The sequence below is a fragment of the Protobothrops mucrosquamatus genome, unplaced genomic scaffold (genome assembly GCF_001527695.2).
Source record: "Protobothrops mucrosquamatus isolate PMUCROS unplaced genomic scaffold, P.Mucros_1.0 scaffold33, whole genome shotgun sequence".
NCBI classification, from domain to species: domain Eukaryota; kingdom Metazoa; phylum Chordata; class Lepidosauria; order Squamata; family Viperidae; genus Protobothrops; species Protobothrops mucrosquamatus.
In genome coordinates, this window is record NW_015386417.1 from 1,137,594 (window position 1) to 1,160,203 (window position 22,610).

General features: G+C 35.6%; 1 protein-coding gene across 1 annotated transcript in view; it reads right to left on the reverse strand.

Moving 5' to 3' along the window:
- ITGA8 (integrin subunit alpha 8) overlaps nt 1-22,610 on the reverse strand; it is a 129,903-nt gene that overhangs the window by 57,049 nt on the left and 50,244 nt on the right. Inside the window, exons 9-15 of the mRNA XM_015811185.1 lie at nt 21,309-21,352; nt 19,222-19,278; nt 18,921-18,973; nt 14,506-14,711; nt 12,795-12,986; nt 5,066-5,111; nt 2,473-2,580 (exon numbers count right to left, since the gene is read on the reverse strand). Coding sequence (XP_015666671.1) covers nt 2,473-2,580; nt 5,066-5,111; nt 12,795-12,986; nt 14,506-14,711; nt 18,921-18,973; nt 19,222-19,278; nt 21,309-21,352 — 706 coding nt within the window. The remainder of the gene's footprint in view (nt 1-2,472; nt 2,581-5,065; nt 5,112-12,794; nt 12,987-14,505; nt 14,712-18,920; nt 18,974-19,221; nt 19,279-21,308; nt 21,353-22,610) is intronic.

Sequence of the window (22,610 nt, forward strand, 5' to 3'; positions counted from 1 at the left end):
AATCATATTTAAGCAATCTTTTTCTCATAAAATCCAGTTCAAAAATGCTAGGAGAAATCAGAATGTAATTGAGTTTTTCCTACTTATGTAGGAAAAAAAGAATTCTGACATGGTTAGATGAATTGAACAATATCCAGCTGTAGTCTCTCACAAATTAAATTCTTTGCAAATTAAAAGTATATCATAGAAATATATTTGAAACTATATGTGTGGAAATACTTGTGTTTTCTAAAGCATAAATTTATAATTATGTTCAAAATGTATTTAAAAAAAGTAAACCCACCAACATACAATGGAACATTCCATCAATTTTGACTCTCCTATTATTTTAGCTTGTTATCTGTAAATTAAGCTTCGATATATCTTCATCTCCAATTGCTTGGCCTCAAAACGTGTTGGATTTCAGTTCTCATAAGGCTACACTGGTTGTGCAACATAAATCTAGAGCAGGGGCTCCCAACCTGTGGCCGCGTGAAGGGATGGCTAGTGCATGCACATGTGTGCATGCAGTCACCCCCCATACTCACACTAGTGCCACCCTGAGCATCCCACCAGCACTAGGGCTGCTGAGCATCCCACTGGCTCTAGCGCCACCCCAAGTGTCCCGCTGGCACTAGTGCCACCCAAGTGTCCCGCTGGCACTAGCACTGCCCCATTTACAGCATTTGTGTTTGCATGGGTGCATGCACTTGCACATGGCCCATTTGTGTGTGTATATGCTTGCATAACGGTGCCTGCCTCCCTTTCCGGGCTGCCAAACCAAAAAGGTTGAGATCTAGAGAAAATTGGGTTGTCTATAGTAGTATAGCTATACAATCTACTTTTTTAGAGGTGATAAGTTCCAGTTGGGTAAATAAAGAAGCAATTAAGCACAATTAATTAAACTATATTTCTCAGCCTGCCTTGAAGAAGTATTTCGCAAACTAGACTAGGCAAAAGATGGAATAAAAATCAATGGCACTTATTTTAAATCACTTAAGATTTTTAGATGGTGTTATTTTCTTCTCACAATACTCAGAAAAGCTACAAAGACACATACAAGAGCTACACGAAGCAGGAGAACCATTTGGCTTAAAATTAAACCTGAAAAAGAGCCAGGTTATGTTTAATAAATTCACTAAAGAAAGAATTTTTTTATATCTGGAGAAAAACTAGACATAGTAGATCACTATATATACCCTGGCTAATGGATCTAAATGGAAGGTGGTACAATAAAGGAAATTGAATGGCGTTTTAAATGTGGTTGGTAGGCATTCAGCAAGTTTAGCATAATTTTCAAGAACAACCTTCCTCTATGCCTGAAGAGAAAAGTTTTCAATCAGTGTGTGCTACCTGTTCTAACATATGCCGGTAAAACATGGACACTAACCTCACAATCTATACAAAAGCTATGAGTGATGCAAAGAGCCATGGAAAGCTAAATGCTTGGCATTACAAGACAAGATAGACCTGCACATGGATTAGAGAACAACGAAAGTATACAATATCATCAAGAGAGTTAAAAGAAATGAAATGGAAATGGGCTGGTCTCATAGCAGGAAGAACTGATGGGAGATGGACCAAGGCAGTCATAGAATGGATCCCATTTGATAAAAAGCATCCATGAAAGAGTCTTAAAACAAGATGGATTGACAACATCAAAAAGTATTGTGGGCCCAATTGGAACAAGAAAGCTCAGGACCGTATTAGTTGGAAACATGTGGAAGAGGTCTTCATCCTGCAGTGGATAGACAATGGCTAAAATGATGATGATGAATTAAACTATATAGTCCTTCATGTTTCCATAGAAGGTATATCTTTCCATAGTTTGTTGATTGTTTAAAAATTCAAGCATTGATTATTATCTCTTATATACAGAGTACTGACCTATACTCAGCACAGTGTGATCATTAGACTTGCATTTAAGCTTCATGTACAATATGTCAATTTTTACTGAACATTATGAGTTTGTCTCAGTGGTAAGATTCAAATATGTGAACAACCGATTCTCTGTGTGGATGCTGCTTCCGGAACTCCATTCTAGGCCTGGACAACAAAAAATTAGCTACCGGTTCTGCCAAAGTGGTGCAAACCAGCTGAATCCCACCACTGGGTTGTCTTCAACGTTGCATTTACTCCAGAGAAATATTTAAAAAACAGCTTCTGATAATGATATCATTATCTGATATCTGACATCAGCCAGAGCATGGAAAAACTTAAAGAAGAAGTGGAGAGACCTGGCCCCTCAGGCTCACCAAGAGTCGGACATGATTCAATGTATAACATCGTCATCAGGTTTTGCATAAGATTTTTTTTGAGTTTCTGTTCAAGCATGTACAAACTAGGATTATAAACTGGCCAATGCCATAATGTGGAGATTGTGTAGTTTTGAATTAGCTTGGTCATAAATGTAAGAACTCAGTGAGAAAACCCATTTTGCAAGCAAACCAAGAAAGCTTGTCTGCAAAAAGTTTTTTATTTTTTCCAACCTACCAGGCCACTAAGGTCATAGAACCAGGAAGCTCACAGGTTTTATTTTCTGGATTTACAATCATTGGGGAGAGAAGAAGCTGAGCATTTATCGTCACAACTGGTCTTGCTCTGAAAGGCAATCAAAAGTAAATCAAAACATATTTGATAAAAACACAGAAGAGAAGACAAAAGGTGACTTTTTCAGTTTCTGTGGATGTTCATGAAATTTAGAATTACAGAAAATATAGATTACACTTCATGTACACAGTAAACATTCAAAACACCAGCAGGGACATGTATACAAAATACACAAATCAAGATGAGACAGATCTGTCTACAGGGATGATGCACAAAACTCTGCTTTCAATGTTAATGATTCACTCATGTCTGCATATATGATAGCATCTCTCTCTGATTTCTACTGATAGCAGTTAGCCAATACTCTACAGAAAAAGTTGCACAAGTAAGAGAAGATGGTTGTTCTTCTTACTAAGATTTAAAACAGCAGGGGTTTATTTTAACAAATAAACAAATAAAATGTATGCATCACATTCCAACAAAGTTCAAACGCAAATTATAAGGCTGCTGTTTCCAGCTGAGTATCACAATGCCTCAGGGTGCCACAGCAAACTCACAGGAACTCTACTGGATAACCCAGTGATATCCAACATATGTCAGACACCACACAAACTTTAAACCTAGAGGTACCATGAACAATTATTGAGATACTAAGGGAATTGTAAACCAAGAAAATTTGGGAATCTTTGCCACAGGGTGTTACTTTATACAATTCTAACATGGTAAAATATAAAACAAAATTAGTGCAAACCTATGCTTATTTACTCATATATAAACCTGAGTTCAGTGATATGCTGTAGATTAGAAACTTGAATTTAATCAATGGAGAACCATTTTATCAAAAAGTATTTATAGAGTGGGTCATTTAAAATTAATGGAATTAAATAAATCATGAAATCATCTGAAACCACCCTTTGATGTCACAATGAATGACATTTGAATGACAAAAAACCTAAAATGTTGTGTTATAAAATAACTATTTTTAAACTAAGTGTCTGCAACAATGTCTGAAGTTTTTATAGACAGATTTATAAATAAAAACTGCATGACTCAGTAGCAATCCAGGTACAAGCATCAAGTGTGAAATCCTTTTTTTTCCATCCAGATCCCCACAGCCTCCATGTACTGGACTGCCAAAGGAGGAAGTAGCAGGAGGAACAAAGCTAAGCCCAAGCACTTAATGCAAGGTTTGGTGTATGACCTGTCCTTGGCCTATCCTGGCCTGCCCATGTTCTGCACTGTTTCTTCTCAGAATAAGAGAAGATCTGTTTTGCCAGACTATCAGAAATATGTTCTGTGTATAGTACTTCTATTCTTCTGGACTATGAGTAACTGGCACTTACTGATATTGGTAAGGGGATATGCCACATTGTTTAGAGTAATCCTCACCTACAGAAATTCAAAGTTTGCTCTTTCCATAGTATGGTTGTAGACTGCAGGAAATGATTTGGCAGACTTATTATGCCCCACAGCTTTGGGAACCCAGCTCTGGAAGCAAGCATTGATTGATTTAGGTTACTTAAATGGCAGGGGCTTGACTGTACCTTCTGGATATCCCATACAGCACTTTCTCAGATGTCATTTGGGACTTCTTCTGAACCTTACATCCTCAATTTGGTTATATAAGTTCTTCTACTTGAGCAGGGGGCTGGACTAGAAGACCTCCTTTTCCAGCTCTATTCTATTCTAATTGGGCTTAGTTACGTGCAATAAATTTGCTACTATATCTATGGCTATCATGCTAGTGCTTACTCAAAATCAGTATGCAGAGTGACCAAAGCATTACAGAGGAGAGAAAGATATTCAATATTTGGCCCATTTTACCAATTGAAGAGATCAGGCTTTTAATATGTGTAAAACTGCCTCAACAATATAACGTTCCTTCTCAAACATACAGAGAATTTTTGCTCTTTTTACATTTTCTCTTTGTGATTAATATACAAGAAAAAAGGACCATTTTTTCCAGACTGTTTTATGGTATAAAATAGAAGACAGATCTTAAGCCAAAAAAGAAGGGTCATCACAGAAAGAGCAACTGAAAAAGACAAGACTAGAAGAAAATTATAAAGAAATTATTAAGGGGTTCATTTCCTTAATAGCATAGAAAGCAGACTAAAATAAATAAATACAGCATAAAATTATAGCAGTAGTTAAATTCTTCCATGCACACAACAGTGTAAAATCAATTTAAATGCTAACTATAACTCAACAACATGAACTTTTTCAAACATACTGCAGCCTCAAACTGTAAAGATCCCTGTTATGTAACTGTTTGTACAACCACTCTTTGATGATTATACAGTCTTACAAATCCAATAAACCCAGTTTTATTACTATTATTCTAAAGTAACTGATTTGCTTCTACCAAATAGAAATCTTTTTCTGAAATATTTTGGTTCTGTTATGAGTTCAAATACAGTTTGAAAGAATGGGCTTATGAAAGAATAGTTTTGCAATGTCAAAAACATTTTACATATGTATGTTTTTTTATTAAAAGATTAAGAGTAGAGAGAGTAGGAATACTAGCATTGCATACCTGTAAACAACTACCTTTCCAACTCCAAATGCACCAACAATTAGATCTGTGGGGAAAATACATATACGCGTTTTTAGAACAGGTGTAAAATAGTTAGCATAATAATTACAATTGACATTATTGTTATGAAAATTAATAAAACTACTAAATGTATAGCTATAGTATAGAAGCACAAAAATTCACAGAAACATTCATTTTTCTAAATTTATCTTAATTCAGATTCCAGGCATATTTTTAAACTCTCATTCCGATACAAACACACACATTCTTTTAATCAAAAAAGGCAATGACCCGGCTTCTACTCAAGTATCAAAGTATATTTTACTCCTCTTCATTATTTGTACCATTTCTTATCCATACTCTTTTCCATGCTCAAAACAATAATTAAACATTTCAGTCAAACAAAGAAACCCAGCCACAAAAATCTCTCTGTGGTACACTGTCTAAACAACTAGGATGGCTAATAGGTTGGCCCAAATGGAGGTCTGGGTGCTGGAGAAACATTAGGACCAAGATTTGTAAAACTAATAATGGATGGAAGACAATAAAAATATAAGTGGTGCAGTAGACTTCAGGCTGAAATAATTTAATTGGTTTTAACATAGTTGTTTTTATATAACTTCATCTCTTACTATTAAACAAGATACAACACTTAATAAAACAATATTTTTTAAAAATAATTATTTAAAATAATTATTAGGAATACAGTATTCAAAACATGTATCTTTGTGCCTTTCATAAATGTAAAACTTCACAGAAAATAGACTGATTTCCTTCTTTAGCTTGGTCTGGCTAAGGACTACTTTAAACATCCTGAGTGCCAAAATCATTAATGAGTTTTATAAACATTTTGAATTCTGCAAAAGAAAATAATCACAATCAAGTGTTCAAGTTGTCTACATTATCAGAGGTTTGGCAGCACTGTTATCCTAAAAATAGATGTTTTGGGGAATACTGTCATACTTCTTCCTAGAAAATACCAGACACAATTTGTTAGCTGAAAGCAAAATGTTTGACATATGCAGAATATTTTCAACAAAATAAACTATTATATTACTAAATGTTTATGGAGATTCTCAGTCATCCAGGTCGTAGTTATCCCAAAGATGCTTTTTTTTTCCACAAGGCAACTGGACTTTGTTTTTCTTTGAAGACGTTTCGCTTCTCATCCAAGAAGCTTCTTCAGCTCTGACTGGATGGTGGGGAATGGAAAGATTTATACTCCTTGCAGAGAGCTGTTCATTTGCATTCTTAGTCGTTAATGCTACCTGGAGGCTCATCTGTGTTTTCAGGGTCAGCCTTCTGGGAACTTTTGAAAGGACTATATTGTACACTGGAGATAGATGATGTCGTATCCCTCCCCTTCTGTTGACACAGATGGCCTGTTTGACCCCTCTTTCAAACCAGCAGTCCTCTCTGTGCAAAATGTGAACTTTACTATCTTCTTTTGAAAAAAAAATGGACATTTCTCTAGACATTACATAAATATTATATAATATAACGTTTTGGGGTTAACAAACATATCCACTGGATTTTTTTTTAAAAAAGGATTCTTCGTTATTTAAATTCACATTAGTAATATTAAAGAGATAAGCCTAATGAGTACATTAAAATACAGGAGTTCCCGATCACCACCATGCACATACAGTTACATTATGCCTTCCATAGGTCTAGATTCTACTTTTCTTTGGAGAAGGGGCTGGCCCAATGCCAGCCCCTTTAGGTACCTGCTTAATCATTATTTTCTACCCCAGGGTGCATCCATTATTGTAGCTTTATTGTATTGCTTTTCTGTATCAAACCTTATGCAATACAGAAAACTAGTCTATGCTGATCAGATTCACTCAGCTCTGATCCAGTTCAGTGACTGTTTACCAAGCTAAACCATAATACAATTGGTGAGATTTGTTTGGTTTTCATTTTCTTTTTATTAATTGTATTGAAAGATCAATCTATCTTCTAATATTTTTTCACACAGGACTTTTACTTTTTCTTCCTGTACTAAGGGTTTTACTTCCCATTTGTATTTGTTTTTCTTTCCACTTTTCTTTCTACAACAAAAATGATAGGATATCCTTTATTGGCCAAGTTCATTGGACACACAAGGAATTTGTCTCTAGTGCAGGGGTGTCAAACTCAATTTCATTGAGGGCCGCATCAGCATTGCGGTTGCCCTCAGAGTGCCAGGTGGGTGTGGCCAGGGTGGGTGCAGCCTACTGGGTGGGCGTGGATGGAGTGGGTGTGGCCTACTGGGTGGCTGTGACCAGCTCTACATCGTTTGCATCAAGGGTGCCTGTGGGGGCCTGGGCAGGAGTGGGATAAATCTGAGGGTCTCTGGCAGAAGGGAGTGGGACCAGGGCAAGTGCCAAGGCATGGTCCACTGGAGGAGCTCACTGTTCCTTTCAGGCCATGCGGGGGGGGGGCTTATGGAGCTAAGACTGAATACATTTCAGCATAGATGGCCACCACAAAATTGTACATTGGCTCCTGGCTGGCCTGGGCCAGGGCCAAGGCAGAGGGGGCCGTTCCCTCACTGTTTCCAGGATGGCTTCGCGGGCCACATGAAACACTTTGCGGGCCGCATCCGGCCCCCGGGCCTTGTTTCACATGTCTGCTCTAGTGCATAAGCTCTCAGTATACATACAAACAACAAAGTAATATATCAATAGGAGAAGGTAGTAGGAAAGTTGAGAAGGATAATAGTAATACAGCCCTATTACATTTATTTATTTATTTATTTATTTATTATTTTTTAAATTTATATCCCGCCCTTCTCCTTGCGGACTCAGGGCGGCTAACAACCGGATAAAAATACAAAAATACAAAAATATCAACTACATGGGTAAATATGCTTACGCATAAGACAGTGCTGTGGGTGTTCAGCAGAGTAATGGCACTGGGGAAAATTGTCTTTGTGTCTAGTTGTTTTGGCATGCAATGCCCTATAGCAGTATCCCAAGGGGAAGAGTTGAAACAGTTTACATCCAGGATGTGACGGGTCTGTACATATTTTCTCAGCCCTCTTTCTGACCTGTGCATATACAGGTCCTCAAAGGAAGGAAGGCTAGTTGCAATTGTTTTTTATGCAGTCCATTGAAGTCTGTACCTGTCATGTTTTGTTGCAATACCAAATCAGACAGTTATAAAAGTACAAATGACAGACTCAATCATTCCTCTGTAGAACTGTATCAGCAGATCTTTAGGCAATCTGGACTTTCTGAGTTGACAAGAAAGAACATTCTTTGTTGTGCCTTTTTAATAATGGTTCTAATGTTAGGTGTCCATTTTAAGCCTGGGAGATTACACAACCCAGAAACTTGAAGGCCTCTACTGCTGATAATGTATTGCCTAATATCATAAGAGACAACACAGGCAACACAGTATATAATAGAGTATATACTGTGTATATGTATATGTATACTATATACACATATATAATAGAGCCATGGTGGCACAGTGGTTACAATGCAGTACTGCAGGCTAACTTACTGCTCACTCCAGGACTTTGATCATGACTAGCTCAAGATTGACTTAGCCTTCCATCCTTCCAAGGTCGGTAAAATGAGGACCCAGATTGTTGGGGAATATATATTGACTCTGTAAAATTCTTAGATAGGGCTGTAAAGCACTATGAAGTGGTATATAAGTCTAAGTGCTATCATTATTGCTATTAGGTCTTCATCATCCTTTTGTACTTCATTCATTCTCCAACTTTCACCATAAACAATAAATCAACAAATTGCCAGTCTGAATGTTATCAATCTTTCTTGAGTATACAAATTATCTAACGATTTTCTGTACTCTTTTGTCTTTTCCTAGTCAGTCATCATATCACCAAACATTAATGCTGACTCTTTGAATCAGTTAACCAGCCACATGTGGACCTATGTTACCAAGTGATAGACAAACTACATTTTAACAAGTAATGAGAATGTCATATAAAACCTTGCTGAAGCTTTGCTAAAATCAAGATAGATTATATGCACATTACCCTTCTCCACTAAGGTAAATAATTTGTCAAGGAAGAACACTATATTGATGGTAGTACCTTCTAATATATCTTGTAAAGGAAACAAAATAGGATGATATGGCAGAAATGCGTGGGTGGGTACAAACACACTGTGTCATTAAAATATATTCTAGTATTAGTTAATTAACTAAAAATTCTAAAGGTTTTCCATAATTACATATGGATATCAATATTTCCTTTGCAAGTTTCTTAATAATATAGAAGGTTCAACTCATTATGTAAAAATTGATAAAGTGGAATTACTTTAACCAAGGAGTTGCCAAGCAAAAGGCCAAAGATAACACAGTGATATCCAATTTAGTCGAATCCCTTATTTGCTTAAATCTAATGGATAGAATTTTGCCAAACTAAAGCTATAACCTTCCACCCTAATAAATATATCCTGAGAAACTCTGAACCTCTTTTCCCCTCTGCTATTTAGCTCAAGACTTTACAATCTCTTAATTTGGACCGTTCTCTGGAATATACTAAGATAAGATAAGATAACCTTTATTGTCATTTTTTTACTGTCAGTACAACGGCACACATCAAAAATGAAATTTAGTTGCCTGCTCTCAAAGTGAAACACATACATGACACACATCTAAACATACTATGAACAACATATGTATAGACCCACATCCCTACATACACGTAGCAAATAAATATTAATACTGTCCATGTTGAATATATAACGGAAGGAGGAAGCTTGAGAGTTCACAAGGTTAATGCTATATGGAATGACTATGGCTGAATCTGGATGTTCTGCTACGGATACCACGAAGCCTCCTCCCAGAAGGTAACAAGGAAAACAGGTTGTGAAGAGGATGTGTAGTGTCCCAGATAATCTTACGGACCCTGCTCAAGCAACGCTTCTGTGCTATGTCCTGGATGGGAGGGAAGGAACTGCCAATGATCTTTTCAGCCATTCTCACCACTCTCTGCACCACCTTCCTGTCTGAAACAGTGATGCTTCCAAACCAGACTGTGATGGACCGTTCTCTGGAATATACTGCCTCCTCCCTGAAAAAGTTCTATGCTGCCAATGTTCTTCTCCACTGCTTCTTCAGATGCACATTGCATCCCAGGAATGATGTTATTCAAAAGCACATATATTTCTACTTCTATGTTTACAATTTGTCAAATCAAAAAATTTGATTGACCTATCAGGTAAAATATTTCTGAATCCCAAGTTCTATTGATTTCTCTACAAATAGTCCTCTATATGGAGAGTGGAAATATTCCAAACGAATGACTTTTATCAGCCAGTGACTCTAGAACATAGAATGGTAAAGTTGGAAAGGACCTTGGAGGTCTTCTAGTCCAATCCCCTGCTTGAGCAGGAGACCCTATACCATTTCAGATAAATGGTTGTCCAGTCTCTTTTTGAAAGCCTCTGTTAATTCATATGATTTTATAGATAAACCATATGAGCTTGCTTCAATATATTACCTGTTTATATTTTCCTACCACTTCTGTTATTATTATTATTATCATCCTATCTCCATCCCATTACCAGAAAATATTCAATTAAAGTGGAAGAGATGACTTAGCTTCACAAAGTTTTTTGAGCATAATAGTGGGAATACAAAGCACCCAAAACACATCTTCTAAAGCCTTTGTAAAGATATGAAGGAATAATATGGCACTTCAAATTTGCTTCTTTTTTCCTCTCTTTCAAAGTCAGTGGAGATGAGAACCCAGAAATACAACCTTAGCCAGATGGATGAAAATAAACAAAAGGGATAGGGAGAATGACTGAAAGCAGGTCAAAACACAAATCATCCCAAAACATTAGCAGGTTAACAGAACATAGTGGCAAAGATGTTCCAGAACACTTTTCCAAATGTCCCATTAATTACATGGAATGTATGCAAAAAATCTATGATTTGGATGGCAGCAACTGTCCTGTGTATGTTTATGCTACAAATGCTTGAGAGCCTTCTCAGACCTAGACACAGAAATGTTGTGTGTATTTGTATACTAATCCCAGAAAAAAGTAGTGATAGTAGTGGGAAAATGGATCCAATCAGATAAAAATGATGTTGTGCATTTAGACTACAAATAGTATTGGAAGACTGCCCTATATCACTTTCAAAATAAAGACCAAAAGCTTCAGCAGTAAAACAGTACTGAGAAATACCAGATGATATCAGTAAAATATTGATTCTTCAAGTAGAAACATTCAAGAAAAAACAAAGAAAAAATAACGAAAACAGCCCAATTTGAATCAAGCTAATACTGGTAGTTGGCAAGCAAATTTTACCTATTTATTTAATTTATATGCCACCCATTTCATCACCCAAATGATTCTTTAGATAAATAAAAATTTTACCATGCTTTGCCATCTATTCATAAGACCAGTCTTTTATAACCAGCAATAGTATTTAAATGAGGGGACCCTGATATGCTTTGCTTCAGAGTTCTCCAATCAGGAACCCTCCAGATATGTTAGAGCACTACTTCTTGAACCAGTGGAGACAGTGAGTTGTGGGGACTGATTGTGATAGAGATTGTCTTCCAACACATTGGGAAGGATCCTGTTTAGAAAAAACTATTTTAATTTTATTTAAGTGTATGAAATACAAATGGCTTATAACTAAATTCAATTGGTTTCAATTAAACGAATCCAATACAACATATAAATAATATAAGTTATTATAGTGCTCTTTAGAAAAGTTAGATAACAATGTAGCATGGCTGCAACAATGGATACGTTAACATTAATCATCTGAATTCTTAAGAAGAAAACATGAATTCTTCTGTTTTCTATCCAATAATAATATTGATCATTCCCTTTGTATATATGGTTGCCTCATGCTAAAAGTCTGATATATGTATTGAGCCATCAGATGAGTTAATAGGTCTTAAAACCTTAAACCTGTTGCATATTTCAGTCATCCACCATTTCATGTTTTTCAAATGTTGGGATGATTCCCATCATCTTTGAGTCTGTAAAAGGTTGTATCTAGAACATTTGAATGCTACTAGACTTTATAATGGACTTCAGATACTACAGCTTGCTTTCATTTTTAAAATCCCATTTTCAATCAATAAAATCCCATTTGTATATTCATATTTGTTAAACTGAGAGTTTACTGTTTTTGTTTTCACTGAGTTTAATATGACTAGGAAACTATGCTCATTTTATGTATCTATTTGGTACAATGTATTTAGTCCACAGCAGATGGCAGTGTCCAGCCAGTCTTGACTAATCATGAAAAACCAAGCAAGGTCAGACCTTGTTAATACTTGGATACTTGTAGTGACTAACAGGTCTATTATAACAAACTTGGAAGCTGAAAAAACATCCCAGAAGAAGGCAAAGGTAGACCATGTTTTTATTGTTCACAGGAAATCTCTAGGGACATGTCCATCAGGACTCCAGAGTCTTCAACTTCAAGGAGACACATATTTTAAACCATTTAAACTCTGAGCTTACAAATGGGCAAATGCCTTAAATGACTTAATTACTGATTGTCCATTTTGCTTTATAATGATGGTTTTATCTTCTTCTTCTTAAGAATTCAGGTGTTTTATATTAATATATCCATTGTTGGTATCTCAAAACAAGAAATAAAATATCTCCTTTACCCAAATTCTCTGCACACAAAAACAAAGGCAAGTCTACATTTTTAATCTCTGCTCCCCAAAACAGAACAGGCTGAGAATGATGCATTTTCTAGAGAAAGAAATCTTCCTCTGATGGAAGAAAGTTACCTGGATAATCATTTTGATCTATGTCTGAGTCTCCTCTCAAGGTAAATCCAAATCCTGCAGGCATAGATTGGGAGGCCCATAGGCCACTGAGAATCTGGGAAGGGTTAGGATTTAACCCATTTCTGTCTCCATTGTAGATGAATACCCTCCCCCTCTGATCTTCTCCTGCGAATGGAGCGCCTATGGCGACATCTGCAAAAGAAGCAAAATAAAACTGCATTGTTAGAAAGGCCACTGAAACAGTTCTACCTGTCCCGGGGAATAGCATTTACTCTGAGATCCAAATAGCTCCTCCCTCCCACCTTTTGTAAGGTCTGATTCTTTTTCTAGGCACTTGGTCAGGAATAATCTCTGACATAACCTGCATTATCTCATTTTTTAAAATTATTTTATTTTTATATTGTTATTTATAAAATGACAATCTAATAAAATAATTATAGTTATAAAATAAATTATTTATTTTATATTATTGTTTTATATTGCTGTTGCTTTACTTTTACACTATCTACATCATATGTCAAGTAAACAGCTATATAAATTGATTGACTAAATAAAGAAGTGCTTTGCCACCATGGCAGGAAATGTTTCAGCTAGTGCTTTGCAGAAAAAGATACCACTTTCCTTTTTTCTTCTACCAGTTTTTTTTTTCATTTTGATGACACAGAATTTGTGAGTAGTTCCTGCACTAATTTAATTATCAGGTAGTCAAGAAGTATAGATGAATATCCTATCTGTCAGCATACAGTTCTCTCTCCAGTAGTCTGTAGGGTTTCTGGCTTCCCCCTCTTCATTTAAATTCCAAGGGAAGACACCATGAAAAAGGCCTCAGAATCAGGTAGAAAAATAATGTCTCTTTCACAGAGGAAGAAAACTTTTGACAGACTGCAAGGTAGTTTTTGGCACAATGTTAAATTCAGTTAGTTTTGCTTTCACAATCACTAATGTTTGGGGCAGTATTTGAAAAGGTGTGAATAGTTTTAAAAGGAGAAGGGGGTATGGATCCATTGCTAAGCTAGTTGACTGACATTATTTGACCCAGGCCCTGTTTCCTGTTGCTAGAATGGAGGCGCTCCCCCCAGCTTCTTTAATAACAATTCAAGAGGGGTTTAAACACTTTTCTCTTTTCTCAGGCTTTTTAAACATGGATATTTTTACACATCTGGTTTTAATTATTATATTTGTTCTACTGAATTTTAACTGAATTTGAGACATTATAAACTTCCTAACAACCTATGAGTTTTAGTCCTCTCTTAGGCATGAAATCCAGGTGGGCCAGTCGTTCTGTCTCTCAGCCCAATTTACCTCACAGGATTGCTGTTGTGGGGAAAACAGGAGGAGGAAGGACTATTAGACATGTTCACTGCCTTGAATTATTTATAAAAATAATAAGGGCAGGATAAACAAATTAAAAAAAAAGAAATTGTTAACTGGAATCCACCAGAGTGAAAACTGTGACAATTCCATCATTCAATCCATTTAACCATTTTTGCAGTAGCACAACATCCTTCAGTAATTATGAAGGATGTACTTAGTATGTTTCCATCATTGTATCTGCATTTTGGACAAGAAAGTACCATATCAAGAGTTCAACTTTTGACAAGTCTCTATAGAAATACACTGGGATTTTTTGAGTAAAAGAAACTTTGCTATTGAAATATTCATCCCCCTAAGTTATTTATATGCATCTCTTTAAGATGACATAGTGACTTACCTCTATAACCATCCTGATTGAGATCTCCCAGGGGCGCAATAGAATTGCCAAATCGACCAAAAGCCTCAGTGCCAGACAGTGTCTGTGCTTCCTTGAAAGACAAGACAGCCTCTTGCAGATATAGATACACCTGTCCAACCTCTTTAGGGTTGCTCTCAAATTCACGTTCCATAAAGAGAGGAGCACCAACTAAGATGTCGTCCTTACTAGAGGGGAAGAAAGAAGGATAAAGGTCAAGACTGACATCCAAATTGGTTCAACTCAAAAAGTATGCTTGTTTTGCAGGAGAAAGACAAGCTGGACAATATGACTAAAGTAGTGTCACCCTGTCACAATACAAGCCCTGACCATTTTGTAAACGCATTGTGTTATCTCATGCATGTATGAAAATGGTGGAGCTTCTGGCGCAGCAGCATTTTGATCCTTTCATTATGGTAAAATTAGGGCTAGATTTCTATCTATTGAGAAGTTATCCATCCTTTTCCTTTTGTCTCTGAAAGTTCCTTACATGTAACATCTGGAAGGGACAAGGGTCACCTGTAAATTAAATGGCTCAGCAGTATCTACTTTGGGGGATAGAATACTGCTGAATCACTGGTAGATGAAAGGTTTATCCATTCTTAGTTTCTTTCCCTTTTGGTTTTTGTATATCTTTGCATGAATGAATGAATTCAAAATCTTAGGCTGTCTGTTTCACTGCCTCTGATCTTTGCTATACTTTGTTTTTCCAACTCCTAATTCAGATAACAAAAACAATGATGTCAATTTCACCTCCATTTGTTCTCTTTTGTTTCCAGTCTGTCCTGAGTTGTTCTAACAATGCACAGGGAGCTGGGTGTTTTAAAACATCTGGTTAGAGTAGACATTTTTAAACTTGAGAAACATTTCTGTTTGTCTGCATTTATAAATAGCCTTGCTTCAGAGCCAAGTTCAGGCTCAAAAAGGCAAATGGGATGGGGAGTGAAGCAGCAGCCTTTTAAATGTAACAGAACATTACAATTCACAGTAGTGTTTAATGCTATGCTATAAACTGTGCTTGCTACATACTGCTTCCAGTCAGGAACTTCAAAAAAGTCAAAATGGCTGGCATAAATGGAATAACCGTGTTTACTATCTTAAGTTTTTTTCATTCCCAGAAGATGTCCCCATTTCCAATGAAGGAGGCAATAGACTTCAATGCAGTTATTGAAACATGACAAAAAAAGTTTATTAGGGTACCAAGTCCTATTGTCTGCTTTCTATTGGCACTCTTTTTGCCATGGTATGAAGAGAAGGTGGAACAAAAATGATGTTTGATCTGACCAAGCATCAATCTTTGGCTTTCACGTATCCACATTTGTGCAGCATTTGTGTACCATAAATCAAGAAAATACTTGTACTCATGCACTGACCAGGAGAGCCTTAATTATTTTCTTTTAAGAAAATAACACTAAAAAAGCACATGTCGGCCACCCACTGAAACTTTATGCAATTCTTTTGTGTTCTATTGGGTAATTAGCAGCAGGAATTGTGGGCTAGCATCTGGGGTCACAAACATAGGCACTTAAAGCTTTGATATAGTATGGGTTGTATATTTTTACTAGGCATTTGATTTCAGCTCACATAAATAAATAACATTTCTATGACTCTTGTGCATAAGCTACCATGCTTCTGACCACAGGTACTGGGCCCTATTTAAATGAGTACTATTTTTCACTAACTATATTAGCAATGCAACCATGCCACTGTTATAACAAGAATATTATACATTCAACTTTTAATGTAAGGATTATATGTCCATAAGAATATATGCTTCAATTTCAGATTTGGGGTCTTGAACATTTTTTTCTGAGAGACAATTTGGTGCAGTGGTTAAGATGTTGAGCTCACTCCTGCAACACCATGGTTCAAGTCCCTGCTCAGTCATGGATATTCACTGGCTGGTTTTGGGCCACTCACTCCATCTCAGCCCAATCTCTCTCACGGGATTGTTATTGTGGGGGAAAATGGGAGGAAGAATGCTATGCACATTGCTTTCAACTCCTGAACAAAAGATGCAATATAAATATAACAGGTACATTTACAGGAAAGCACCAACGATGAGTAGCAACACTACTTTTCTTGTAAGGTTACAATAACAGAATTGTGTAAGCATGAACATACCTCTCCCTTCCCTTACTTTTGCTCTTCCCAAAATCAGAGAAGATCCCTTCTGAGACATTTTCTCTTCTCCTACCCCTCCTTAAGATTCAGATTTTGTTTATCAGGCCATTGTCTAGACTGCAGCTCTTCCTTTTGCTTCTCAAGGTCATTCTTCCATACCATTATAGTGTCCCCTGAATATCCTCAAATTTGATTAAATATTTCTTTACAGTATTTTGGCATTGTGATTCAATAATTCATATTGACACAAACGATGACTTAGTGCAGTGTGGGAGCCTAGCCAAATGTTTCTGACTAACAACAGCACCTATCAGAATTATGGGAGTTATAATCTAAAACATCTGGAGGGTACAAGATTGTTTCCCTTTAATGCACACAATGTAGCCAAACTTCCTAGGATTTTGAGAAATAAAATCCCATCTGGGCCCATTTTCAGTTTTGAACAACAGGTAGGGTAGTGATAAAAGGCCTCAAAAATATATCCTCCATATCCCAACATTTCTCAAAGCTATAAGGAAGCAGATCTTTTATCTTTCTCTTCTATCCATTCCCGCCTCCAGTTATGGAAAAATCTTCTCCCAGTCCAGATATTTCTTAAAAATTACTTGTTTTTGAAAGCTTGTCCAAGTCTGAGGAAAGTGGGAATCAACTGAACAAATTGGGAATTAGTTATAATGATAGAAACAAGTAAAAAAATACAAAACTTTTGAAAAATAATGTGATCTGCAATGTCTATGATGAGGAAAATTAAGTTTCTTATTTTATTGGGGATGCAATAGTTTTCATCGTAGCATTTTATAATTCAGTGTTTATTCTTGTATTTTCTAAAGTTTTAAATCTTATGTCCTAAAATATAAAAATTGAAATAAATCATATGCAACTGTCACCTCAGAAATCAATACACATTCCATAATTGTATTCTTGCTTCAGTTATAAATAGTCAGAAATGCAAGTGTAATATAGATCCTATTAAAATCAAAATATTCTAACAATTCCCTCTGCACATTAAAACAAACAATTTTAAGGTGCTAAATTAATACATCTTTTGGGAGTGCATAAAATAACGCATTCAGCTTACTAACACACTAAACTAAAATTCTGAAATAAATGAAAAGGAAAATGTTTCAAATAGAATAAATTGTAAAGGAAAAATGTAGGTGTTTGTCCTGACACTTGGCTATAGTTCATGTTACTGTTCCAAACTTCAGAGGGGCCAGGACTATTTTACAAAATAGGTTAAAGTCAGAACAAATGTGTGGGCAAAGCAAAACCAAAAGGTACCTCTATTTTCATTTTAAATTCAATTTTATTTCATTTGATTCAATTAAATATAATGTATATGATTATAATGCACTCAGATGAAGCTGAAAAACTATAAAGACCTGGCGGTTCCTCCAAGTGTTAAGCCAGGGTAAGACTGGACCACAGCAAATATATGGGGAGTATTTTTAGGGGGTAATTTTTGTATTTATTAGTTAGTATTAACAAGTTTCCATTTTTTATTGTTGCTGCTATAAGCCACCTAAGTTTGTTTTATATAAGATGGGCGGTCATCTTTTTTTAAATAAAAATGGTTATTTCTCAAAAAATTAATAATGATGCAATTTTCATATGAAAAAATACAATTTGGAAAAAAATTATAAAGTACTTGGGAACCACATCAAGACTTTAAGGACAATGATACATAGATTATGGCCTTTGTTGTTTACAATGTAGGATTAGTTTATTGCAATCTATTATTGTAGAATAACAGCAATGGAATTGTCACATAAGGATAAGGAAAAGAAAGTGTCTATTTTTATTTTAATCCACAAACTGGGACAACAGAACACCAAAAAATAAAATATATTAAAGAAAAATAATTGATTATTTCCTTTTGGTTTCTCAGACAATTGGTTTCATCATTATAGTATGTAGATTAATAAATTTTGCCACTATTCATGAAGATATTAATATTTATTAATGTTAGGAACTTTTGTAAAGGAGATTAAAATGAAAGGAGTTGTACTAGAATTGATCCTATATAAATAAATTAAGAACATTTTTTCAAAATAATTAGTTTCGGTTGGCCCGGAATATTCCCCTGGACTAAGCAAACAATTTAAGAATCCATAGGGTTGTTGTGAAAAAAAACGGGGAGGTGGGAGTGTCTTGAGTTTCTGAAAAATAGAGAGTAGAAATCCAGTCAGTCAGCCAGCCAATCAAGCATGTTTAAAATCCATCCGGAAAACTTAAACAGAGTACAATCACAAAATAATTTACTAGCAGCTTACCCATCGTTGTTAATGTCTGACACAGCAATTGTATATCCAAAGTAAGATGCCATCTGTTAAAAAATAATGTCATTTTTAATCAGTTATCAGCAAATTTTCATTCCATACCATCAAAAGAATGATTTTGTTCTTGACTATATACAGTATTGCATACTATTACAAAAAAAAAAAAATGTGTATTCATGAAGTTACCAGTTAGCTATGTGTGAAGTTATCTCTCTGTTTTATACTGTAAACTTTAATTGCTGTAATCCATATCTTGAAATACAGAATAATTTATAGAATTATCAAAAATTATTACCTGCTTGCCAGTGAAATTCTGAATAAAGGTCAGATCTGTGGAATTTATGATTGTGACCTGGAAATAAAAATGCTGTCAGACGTTCCATAAAGAGTTATATTTCACAATCTAGAATAGGATACATTAAGAATGGAATGGAATAGAATAACAGAGTTGGAAGGAACCTTGGAGGTCATCTAGTCCAACCCCCTGCTCAGGCAGGAAACCCTAAAACATTTCAAACAAATGGTTGTCCAAACTCTTCTTAAAAACTTCCAGTGTTGGAGCATTCACAACTTCTGGAGACAAGTTGTTCTAAAGATTAATTGTTCTAACTCTCAGGAAATTTCTCCTTAGTTCTAGGTTGCTCCTCTCCTTGATTAGTTTCCATCCATGGCTTTTTGTCCTGCCTTCAGGTGCTTTGGAGAATAGGTTTACTCTCTCTTCTTTGTGGCAAGTATCTATCATTCTCCTTAAAGCTTTGATGTGGTTTCCCAAATATTTCATAATTTCTTCCAAATTGTAATTTTTCATATGAAAATCATTACAGGGATCTATTTTTAAAAAAATTCCTCCCACACACCTTGGTATATATAAAATAATAAAGGAAAAAATGGCATTGACATAGGAAGCCATTACAAGAATGTGGGTGATTGCAGGACTTAAATCAATATCTTTGTTAGGTCTAAGGCCATGTTCTCAAATTAAGTCATGATGGACTATCCAATTCATCTCTTTTGAGAACTATGGTTCTAAGAATAACAAAGTTCTTATTCTCAGCATTTCTTTCAAATTTTTTAAATCAAGAAAAATACCCACTTTTGGCTTTCATGGAAAACCATCCAGGTCCATTTATAGGTAGCTCTCGTTTAGTAACCCTAATTGGGACTGGCAAACTCAGTTGTTAAGTGGTGTGATCTTTAAGTGAAACCATAACTGTCCTTATGATTTTACTTCAGTTTTCCTTTACTGTACTGTAAAGGTCACAAATGCAAGGATTAGTCATAAGTTACTTTTTCATCACTGTCATAACAGTGAATGGTTGTTAAACAAGGCAGTTATTAAACAAGGACTACCTGTATGGAGAAAGGAGGAAACAAAAAAAAGCAAGATAGGTGGCCAGATCTTGTAATGAAAGCTCTGACCTTTTTAAACGTATTTTGCATGTTTGATGCATAGAAAAAAGAAATGGAGCTGATCACACAGTCCCAGCTTCCATTTTAACTTTTTGCAGCCCTACTCCAATGCTTTAGAATTACCTGAGAAAACTGTAAAGTAAAAGTTTCCCTGCCTAGTTCTGTCCAACTTAGGGGACAGTGCTCATCTCTGTTTCTTAGCTGAGGGAGACAGGGCTGTCTGAAGACATTTCTGTAGTCATATGACCACATGACTATATGCTGAGATGCACAGAACTGTGTTACCTTCCCACTGAAGTGGTACTTATTTATCTACTCACATTTGCATGCTTTCAAACTGTTAGGAGGCAGAAGCTGGGATACATAATGGGAGCTCATCCTGATGCATGATGCTCACCTCTTGAACTCGGGCTGTCAGCTTTTCAGTTGACAAGCTCAGCGTGTTTAACCACTGAACCATAGTGCCCCCTACAAGGAAAACTGTACCATTCTAGAAAAAAAGTCCTGTTATCTGAGTTCATAGCATACTAAATAGCAAAGCCAGACTCCTTTCTTTTTCTAAGAACTTAACGTGATAACTGGCTCACACAATTTGCTAAAATAATGATTGAGCTCTTGCAACAAGCTAAAATCCCAAGTACTCAACCCCATTTTATCCTCTCTAATATGTTTATAAATAAGGCTATTGTGTTATATAAATCCCTAACTATATAGCTATAGGAGTAAATTGGATTATAATCTGCTGCACTCTTTGTAATATCTGCAGCACAATTTAATTTCCAACTCTTTTGTTATAAAAGATTAAAAAAATTGTAAACCTTGACTGAAATCTTCTGTATTGAGAGGTTAAGGAAGGAACAGAATAACTATTTTAGAAGTACTGATTTCTATATTTCACAGACTTTATTTAACACTAACTGCTAAGGAGAGGGGATGAGGGAAAAGAAATAAAATGCTTGGTGGACTACATACATAGCCAAAGTTCTTTGCACCTCTTGGAACTCCAGCTACCAGCTCTGAAAGAAATGAACAGGCTGAAAGTTAACTTTGTATAATATCTTCGCACATAGTCATTACTCAGGAACTGCTGGCTATTCATTTTAATAATTTAAGGGGATGTAAGTAACATCTGGAGAGAGATATAATTATCATTAAGTATAGTATTACTATTCATATGGGCGTGACATGTTTGACAAAAACATTTTTAAAATCCAACTGCAAGAAGCTCTAGGAACAATGTGCAAAATAGTAAGTTTACAAGAGCACAAGTGATATACATACATTTGCAAATTTTCAGTTCAAATAATCTGTTATTTGATGGAGGATGTCCTTACTTGCTGATGAGCCTTATTGATGGTCAAACCAATAAGATATAAAAGGCATTCCTGCTTTTATTTATTCTACATGAGAGGGCACACTATCCCACTCTGGCCTTAGTATAGTTCATATGGAGGGGAGGAGTTTCTTTTTTTCTAACAAAAAAAATTATGGGTGCTATTGTACGATTATTTGGAAGTAACGATGCAAAACTACCCACTCTCTGTGGTCTCTGGATGGAGATTCGTGAATCTCCATCCATTCGTGAATCTCCATCCAGTTAAAGGTGATACAGAGCAAATGTTTAGCTTAGTTCTCATACAATCAGTTGGGAGAAAATATGAAGCCTGAGGCCAAACCATATCACTGAGTTTTTGACAATATCCAAGAAAAAACCGAACCCTTTCTAACACTCAATCTGCTATCTACCTGAAAAGAAAAGAGATCTACATCTATGTGGCTGAAGCCCAGATGTTCCTATTTGGCAACTACAACTGCTATCATCCCTGTGCTAAGAATAATGGGAACAATAATCCAACACATCTGGAGTCTATTAGATTGGTTAAGGTTATTCTACATTGATGACTTTCAGAGCTTGATCTGGAAATCTACAAAATATAGTTCAGGACAGGAATGACAAAATGATTGGTAACTTCATTATACATCTGGAAGTTCCAAATTTTTTTAAATAGAATCTTTTTCGATGGAAAATTCCGTAAGGACTCATATGAACAATATATTTATAGATTATAAATGAGACACAGGAATTAACATGGAATGTTAAACTGAATTTATCTTCCAATTGATTTTACTGGCATAAATGCCAGCTAATATCTCTGTAAAACAACATCGTTTTTGGTCTATGCAAGACTTTAAGTAAATAAGTGGCTCACAAGTAATTATGCAGTCTTACAATTTAAAATTAATAAATTTCTTATTTTGAGAAGGAAAAATGTA